We start from the raw sequence: 9,000 nt of genomic DNA, 5'->3' as shown, positions 1-9,000 counted from the left end.
CTCATGAAGGGAAAAGAATGGATGATATTTGATAGGCGGTATGCCACAAACAAAAAAAAAACATTTTTTTTTCATGAAATACAACTACAAAAGACTGTGTCTACCTTAAAATGCCATATTATTATCATCGAGCCCTTACTCCCTTAGTGAAATAGTAGATGTGAATCTAAAAAAATGGAAATCCTATTTTCTTTTCTACCGCTGTGCTGTACTACTGTACAAGTTGCTGTATGGTGTTAGGCTGAACTGACAACTGGGCATCCCTTGGCTACGACTCCTGGCGCTGTTGGGCATGACGCCAAGGGGCAGTGGTCGTCAGCAACGCCGCCCCACCACTGCACCCCGTAGATGTCGAAGTAGCCTAGCGAGATGAACGTGAGCACCCCCATGAAGGCGACGCCGGCATCGAGCCCTGCTGCGAGCACGTAATTGTGCCTCATCCACCATGCCTTGTGCCGCCGGTATATGAAGTAGTTGAACAAGATGCCGATGAAGCCCCACATTATGAAGTTGACGGATCTCGCCGGGAGAAGCCCGCCGGCGCCCGCGAAGATGAGCGGTATACTGATGTTCTTGAAGAAGGCGTTGCGCGGGTACCAGCGGCAGAGCAGCCAGACTGGCACGGGCGCGAGGAGGCCGACGAGGAAGAAGTAGTTCATCTGCCAGTAGTTGCCGAGGCGGCCGAACATGCGCAGCGGGCCGACGACGCCCCAGATGATGGAGGCATTGTAGAAGACGTCGTCCCCCGGGCACGTCCAGGGGCTGCCCTCCGGCAGAGTATCCACATCGCAGACGTTCTTCACCGTCGTCAGTAGCCACCACGCCGTCGCGAAGTGCACGGTCGATGCCGTGACAGTCCCTGCCAGCTGTGCGAAGAACATGGATACCGGGGGAATCTTCATGTAGTGCCCGAGCTTGAAATCCGACACGAAGGTGAGCGCCTGCCCCATGCTTATGTAGCCGTACGTCTTGAACACAACGTTGGCAAGTGGCTTCCCGGGGTACAGGTACCCGATGATGAGCTCCGTGATGATATTTAGTCCAGGTTGCTGCACCAAATTAGGGAAATGCCCGTCTTGTCATTGCAGATCAAGTTCATGGAAAAATTACTAAAATACTAATTTTTCTCGCCATTATTCTTCAGAGAGCTAGCGGGCTTGAAGGCATCGACAGAAATTACCATATTTGTGGTTGCGGTGATGATGCCGATGGGCAGTGTGAATGTTAAGGCGATGGCGCAGGCAAGGAGGAGTCCCCACCAAGGCAGCTGCAGCTGACCTCCGAAACCCTCGCAGGTGAAGACGGACAACGCCAGCACGAGGACCAGCATCAGGTGGAACCACCACTGCGGCACAGTCTTGTAGTTCCTCTTCATGATCCTGGTGTGCACGTCCTGCTCCCTACCCTTCTCTGACGCTGCCTTCCGCCACAGGTCAAAAATCTCCCTGCATCAGTTAAGATTTCCAGGCATAATTAAGCTCGTATTCAGTGTTCAGGGATTCTATGTCGGCGTGTCTGTCTATAACCTTACTTGCCGTGGTAGAGTGCAACGTGCGAGAGCGTGGACATTAGACCAGCGAAGCCGAATCCGTAGTTGAGGGCGAAGAGCACGCTGAGGTTGATGCGGCTGTAGGAGTTGTACTCCTTGAGGTTGAGCGTGAAGGATTCCGGGTCGAGGATGCGGTTGGTCTCGTAGCGCTTGCCGGAGGCGTCAAAGACGTGCGACGAGATGATGGGGAAGCGCTTGGCGTTGTAGGTGTTGGTCCAGTACAGAAATGGCACGGCGATGTAGTTGTTGATCGCGAACCCAAACATGATGTTGAAGATGGCGAAGGCCGGCGAGGCGAGCGGGTTCCCGACGAACCCAGCCACGGTGTTCCAGTCGAGGCCGAAGGAGCCTACGCCGAGACCCTTGAGCCCGGAGCCGATCTGCTGCGCCGTGACGGAGTCCTTGAAGAACCAGCACAGCACCGACATGGTGCTGGCCGCTGGGAACAGGTAGCTGGGGATCAGGTAGTAGGCGAAGCTGCAGACCATCACGATGATGAAGAATTGCAGCCGTGTCAGCTGCCCCTTGGGCCTCTTCTCTTCCTCGTGCATTGCCCTGCAGAGGAACACATCTTCTGTAAGTACTCTTCTATGTTCATGCAGATAGGTTCATCTATACACATTCATCATTTTGAAGTTTCACCAAACAGGTATCAGTCCATTTCAAATTATAAGATGTTTTCCTTTTTTTTCTGAATTATATGTATCTATGCGCATCTTAATGTGTTTGTTCACTTATTTCAGTCTAGTTCACATTAAAGTATATAAAAACAATTATAATTCGAAACAGATGGAGTGGGGAATTACCTGAAAAGGGTCACCTGAACAAGGTTTAGTGGCCACCACATGTAGGCTGAATCTACCAGATATGTCCTAAACAGGCCAGCCCATCCGTACCCAAGCAACTGAAATTTAAAAATGCCACAAATTAACCAAATAACTTCAAAATTGAACTCTATATACTAGTACATATCATTCTGAAAACACACACAAATATAAGTCTTAAAATGCTAGTTTAGCTTTCTAAAAACATATCACACTGAAAACACACATAAATATATATATATATATACAATTAATGGATCACCTGGGTTGTTTGTGCGAGCAGCATTGCCGCGTAGGGATTGATCTGCCGCTTGTAGAAGACCTTGACGATGGCGATGATATTCATGGCATAGACGCCGCTAGCCCCAGCTCCGGCGAAGATGGTTATGAGGCAGTGCTCCTTGAGGCTGAAAGGGCCCGGGTTGAGGGAGAATTTCCAGCCGAAGACTGGGACGCGCATGACCTTCTCCGGCAGCGCCGACGCCATGAACCGGCCGATGGGCAGCGTGACGATCTGCACCACCACGGTGCCGATCGCCAGCTGGTTGGACCGGTACATGAAGAACTCGTTGACGAAGGCCAGAAGAATGCAGGAGGACATCCCCAGCAGCCATGTCCGGAACGTCAGGCATGGCTCGGACGGGTCGTCAGTCACCCGAACCGTGTTGCGGACCTCCTCGATCGGGTGGTCGTTCACCTCTTCTTCTGCGTCGTCTGCAGATCGGTTATCGTTCGTAGCAACATCGGAATGCATCAGCAGAATAAGCAAGTAGGAAGGTTGCAGTCAAACGTACAATGGGTTTCCGCCATCGTAATGTGCTCTCGCCGGAATGTGGCCTGCCGGCCTAGGAAACGTTGGCGGTCTCCTCCACTGTGCAGGGGAGGAGCACGCGCGCGGTGGTCGGATCCTCTTGCTGTACGAGCTAGCTCCTCCTTCCAGTTTGTCTCCGGTTCCTAAAATAGGCTGGCTATTGTTAGAAAGGAGTCGTTCCATGAGCTCACTTGTTCATGAGATCTTAGACCGTGAGATCCAGTAGCCATGTAAGAAGCCGGAGTTCTTGGTAATTCTTCACAGGTTTTCCGCCGTTTGTATCGGTCACTCAGCAGCTTGGTCCACGGGCATAACTGTGTGTTTGTTTACGCTTTCTCCTGTGCTTTTGGGTTCAGAGACACAAGCCTAAACGAACGCCCAAAATAAAGGTTTTTGTATGTCACTATTATTATCATTTGCTTCGTTACCGTGCTAAAAATTCCGGTGGAGGTTCTTTGGAACATTGATAGCATAAGAAGAGCCTTTCTTTGGATGGCGTGTCATAAAGTCACCGGAGGAAAGTGCAAAGTTAACTGGAAAATTGTTTGCAAGCAAAAATAATATGGAGGCCTTGATATTCTCAACTTTGCAAAATTCGCTTCAGCGCTTTGAATGAGATGGATATGGCATGAATGGAATTACGAGGCAAGACCATGGGTGGGTCGTGGAAATCCATGCACTTCTCAAGACAAAGAGCTCTTCGCCGTGACCACACAAGTAACCATTGGAAATGGAAAGAAGGCGCTTTTTTGGACGCCCTTACTAGTAGCACACCTCTTTCTTCTATAGTACTAGTAATACTACTAGTCGGAAATTCAATTCGGCTCCCGGGTGCGTATGCTCCCTCTACTAAGAAAACATATTTTGAAATGTGGAAAAATTTTGACAAAAAATTCTACATGTACATCTCCATAATATATGTGTGTGCGTCAAGTTTCACGAAAAAATAATATTTTTTGTGGCCTATGTAAAAAAGGGAAAACTTATCCTGTGAAAAATATTGTTTTTAGCACTGAATTTTGTCTTTTTTACACACGTCACATGATAAGTTTATTTTTTATGAAACGACTTTGTGAGCGCTTAGCACGTGAAGATGTACGTGCGAATTTTTTGTTTCAATTTTTTTGAAATTCAAAATATGTGTAAGATGCATTTCAAAATATAGGGAGCATATGCTCCCATGTTCCAAAACACCACTCCCTACTACTAGTGACGTACAGAGTAGTATGACGCGGTACTAGTTAACTTTTTCCTATAGGCTCATTCCTACTAGTGCAAGACAGAGTTTGGACGACGGATAAGATTGAGAAGAGAGGATGAAAAAATTGTGGAAGATACAAGCTTTGCAACAAATTTCAAGAATCCGCTTGCCACTTGTTTTTGAAATGTCGGTACACCATCCATGTCTGGTCAAGCGTGGAGAATTGGCTCAGAATTAATAACGTTGATCCAAATATTTGGCGTACTAGGCCCTCCATCAAAGAGTAGTGAACGGAGGGGATCCAGAAGCATGGATAATGAAGGAAGGTCGTGGCTTCACTCGCGATGTTGATATCTTTGGAAACATGGAAGGAAAGCAATGTGGGTGTTCTTCGAAACAATGCTTCCTCTGCTATTATGCTTGTTACTAAGATCAAAACAATGTGGAGCGTGGCGGGTGCAAAAGCTTTGAGTAATGTAATATCGTGAGAGTAGGTGTACTCTTTTGGCTTGACCTAAGGTTCAAGTTGGGATTGTAAAACCTTTAAAAACTTCTTCTTTATCAATGAAAAATGGCAATTCTTTTTTCTTGTTTTTAAAAACAGTGTATTTGATTTTCTTACACTTTTTAACACTATCGGGCTCTGATTGAAATTAATATTACCTATATTTATGAGGTATCTTTTGCATGAATTGGTCTGTCACATGAGAATGGTTGTATTCACAAGATTTTAGGTCCCACGTGTATCATACGGAGTAAGTAGAAGTGTAGCCCGAGCAAACTTAATACCAATTTCAAACTTTATAAGAAGAAAGTATAATAAGGTGAAACTTCTCAGCCAAGTAATTGTTTAAAAAGTACAGTAATTATTAACAAAGAGTAACAGTACAAATAATCAGGTGTCAACAGAAAGACAACAAAGAATAGCGGTATCTACCGTGACTCTATAGTCTAGACAATGATACCAGCCATGCCCACGGATGCAACAACATCTGACGTCGTCGAGCTGGACGGACGTTGCGCTTGGCATGGGCGCAGCTGCTGGTGTTAGCGCACGACGGCTCGCCGGAGATGGGGCGCCAGTACGCGGCCGCTCGCTCCTCCTACAGACAGACGCCGTCGACGCTCTGGCTCGTCGCCGACTCGCCGTCGGCACCGCCGCCGCTCTCCTAGCTCGCATCTGCTTTCTCCTTCACGCGCGCACGCGGCCGCTCGCTCCTCCTAGCCGACAGCCGCCGTCGGCGCTCTGGCTCGTGCCTCCCTCCTCTCTCTCCCGAAGCTCCCTTCTCCCCACCATTAGAGCCTCCTCCTGGAGGACCTGGGCCTGCGTCGGCCTCACCCAGGCAGTCCGCCTTCTCATCCGCTTGCGCCGACCACCGTCGACACGCGCGCTGCTCCTCCAACCGCCCGCCCCGGCTACCGATCTGTGCAGATCCTCTGTCGGCTGCAGCTGACCTGCGGTGCTCCTACCTGCCCGCACTGGCTTCTCCCAAACTAGGCTGCTCGTGCACCAACGGTGGGGACAGCTCGATCGGCCTTCACCGGCGGTGGCGCCCTAGTACCTACCACTGCTTTCTCCATTGGAGGAGTTGGTGCACATCAGATTTGGGATTTTTTTTTTGTCGATGTTACACACAATATTACGATTTGGTACATAGGTGATGATTTTCGTCGTATAAGAGCATCTCCAGCCGCGTCCCCTAAACCGTCCCCAAACCGCGCCGGATTGAGCGTTTGGGGGATGTGTTTCGTTCGTCTGCGCATTTGGGGGACGTCGCTCCCCAGTCGCGTCCCCCAAACAAAATTTCGCAAATTTTGAACTTAACTAGATTCGATTAGATTCGTCCAAACTTACATAGATTCGAACGAAATTTGACTAACTTTAAACTAAACCTAATCTAGAACCACTTGCGGCGGCCGGAGGCGTCGTAGTACTGCTGGAAGTTGTACATGTCGTCGGTGACGACCTCCTGCTTGACGCGCTCGTCGACGGGCTCGTCGACGGGCTCGTCCTTCACCAAGCCGCTTGGTCCTGCCTCGCCGTCGTCGGTGAGGTCCACCAGCGGCTTGCCGGAGTCGCGGATGGACATGGCGATCGCCGCGTCCAGGTCGCCCCTCCAGGCATCCTTGTCGTTCATGGACGCCAAGAACGCCGCCCGTAGCCCTGGGCAGTCCTCGGGGTCGTCGGCTGCCGGCGATGAGCCGCCGCTGCCGCTCGTACTCCGCCGAGCAGCCGCCGCTCGCGACGCTTCCTCCGGCTCCTCCTTCACCTCCGGCTTCGGGATGAGGAGGGCGCCGCCGCGCCTCCCTTGCTGCCGCCGGCTGCCGCTGCCGCCACGCCTCGTGTTGACGGGCGTCGCCGGCTCCTCCTTCACCTCCCGTTTGGGAACGGTGTACGGCGCCGACCGGTAAGACGAGGACGGCGTCGATCGCGCCGGTCCCGAGGAAGAAGAGTGCGAGGAGGACGAGTACGTCGTCCTCCTCGGCTGCCATTGAGGAGACGGCGGCGGCGACGACGGCATCTCCCGGCCTTGGAGCGCCGTTGCGGATGCCGCGGATGACGTTGTCGAGGGTGCGCCCCGGAACGCCCCAGAACAGGGCGCGGCCGTCCTTGTTCCAGCTATTGGGGCCGCCGACGAGGTTGTCGGTGCTGTGCATCTCGATGTCGTACTTCGCCTTGAAGTACGTCGTCCACCAGGCGTCGCTGTTGTCGACCGCCCACGTCGGATCCAACCGCTCCTGGGCGGTGAGTTGAGCCCGACGGGCCTTGACGGCGTCCCACCATTGGTCCGTGCGCGGCTTCGGCGGCGGTGGAACGCCAATGCCGTTCACGGCCATCTTCCGGCCCGCCGCCGCTTGGCAGCCGCATGTCCGGCGGGACCGGATACCGGCGTGGTACGGCGCCCACGCCTCCGCCACGGTGAGGCTGCCACGGCCGAAGCCGTTCGCCGCGGCGATCTTGCGGGAGGACGAGCTCGACATTTTTTGAGCGGCGAGGAGAAGATCTGGGAGGGGGGAGGCGGCGGCGACGAGAAGGATTATGAGCGGCGAGAACTACAGGGCGTCTTATTAAAACAGCGGCGGCAGCGGGTGGTTGCACACAATAACTCCGGCGCGGACGGCCACGCGGCCATGCACGACGAGATGCGTCCCTGCGTCGCCTGGGAAAACAGGGACGCCATTAACGTCGCTTGACCAAAGGTAGGCGACGGGGTTTTAGCCTTCCTGTGCCGCCGACGGGTCGGCCCCGCCACTCCCCGCCTCGCTTTCGTTGTGTCCGGCGTCCCCGGTGCGTCCCCCGTGGGACGGGGACGGGCTCGGGGCGCCGGACACCGTATCGGGCCGCGCCGGACAAAAATGGGCTTTGGGGGACGCGGCTGGAACGCATTTTCTGTCCGGCGCGCCCCAAATCCCTTTGGGGGACGGTTTGGGGGACGCGGCTGGAGATGCTCTAAGTATGAGTAAAGTGAGTCCCCATTTTCAAGGAGAGCTTTCAGCACATGCATCTCTCCCTCTGCCAGGGAGAGAACCCTAGCCGCCGCCACCTCGTCTTCTCTATGGAGCGAGAGCGTGATGCAGGCGCCCGGCACCTCCGCAGGGCGGCTCACCGGCGTGTGGGTGTAGCAGCCGCGCGGCGCACTACACGAGAATTGACATGTAGAGACACTATTTTGGTCCAGTAGAGACACTTAAATTGCTCTTACGTAGTTATAGAGGCACTTTCCATATTGTCTCAAAAGTGTCACTACGGGCGGTGTCTCTACGTGCTATGGACAATAGTAATAAGGAAAACGCTGACATTCCCCCGGGGGAACAGCGTTCTAATACCACGCTACGTCCCTGTGGGGTCCACCCACGTTCTCATCCTCTCCCTTATCTTCTTCTCTCTGTCCCCAAATCGAGCGCGCCGCGCCTCGCGCCCCTGCGCCACCACGCGCCACCCCCGTTGCGCCTCGCGCCACCGCCGTCGCGCCCACGCCGCCCCGCGATATCGCTGTGGAGGCGGACGACGTGAGGCACGCCGGCGGCAAGGGAGCCTCCTCCTGCGCCACCACACCGCCCCACGCCACCCCTGCAGCGCCGTCGTAGCCCCCTGTTGCGCCCCGCGCGCCACCGCCGCCGGGCCCCATCGCCGTCGCGCCCGCGCCCGCGTGCCGCCCCGCGATATCGCTGTGGAGGCGGCCGATGTGCGGCACGCCGGCGGCAAGGGAGCCTCCTCTTGCGCCACCATGTCGCCCCGCGCCACCCCTGCAGCGCCGTCGTAGACCCTTGTTGCGGCTCTTCGTCCTCGCTGAGCCCCTCCCCCGCGTGCTCTAACTCGCGCCTGCGATATCGGTGTGTAGGCGGACAACGTGCAGCACGTCGGCGGCAAGGGAGCCTCCCCGCACGAGCTCGAGAACCAACGCGGATGGCTCCGTCGGTGGTGCTACAATCAGCGTGGGCAACTGCTACCCTGCCCCGTCGCCGGTCACTGCCCCTCCTGGACTACACTGTCCCCCACAGGAACCTATCCCCTCGCCATAGGATTATTATTTTTTTCGCTACAATTGTTCAGTGGTTCTGCTAATATAGCATAATTTGAATGTCTCCGGCGATGTCTCCGGTGAATTTTGTT

General features: G+C 53.9%; 1 protein-coding gene across 1 annotated transcript; it reads right to left on the bottom strand.

Annotated features, from left to right (window-relative positions):
• Window positions 1–236: 236 nt before the first annotated feature.
• LOC124656060 (oligopeptide transporter 1-like) lies at window positions 237–3,183 on the bottom strand. Its single transcript, XM_047194870.1, has 6 exons — window positions 3,168–3,183; window positions 2,636–3,087; window positions 2,356–2,453; window positions 1,532–2,104; window positions 1,181–1,445; window positions 237–1,049 (listed from the first exon to the last, which is right to left on the bottom strand). The coding sequence occupies exons 1-6, from the start codon at window positions 3,181–3,183 to the stop codon at window positions 237–239; spliced, it is 2,217 nt and encodes a 738-aa protein (XP_047050826.1).
• Between the last annotated feature and the right edge of the window lie 5,817 nt (window positions 3,184–9,000).

The sequence above is a fragment of the Lolium rigidum genome, chromosome 5, assembly GCF_022539505.1.
Source record: "Lolium rigidum isolate FL_2022 chromosome 5, APGP_CSIRO_Lrig_0.1, whole genome shotgun sequence".
Taxonomy (NCBI): Eukaryota; Viridiplantae; Streptophyta; class Magnoliopsida; order Poales; family Poaceae; genus Lolium; species Lolium rigidum.
Note: the sequence above shows the minus strand (reverse complement) of the source record. Positions and strands in the feature narration are given on the sequence as shown.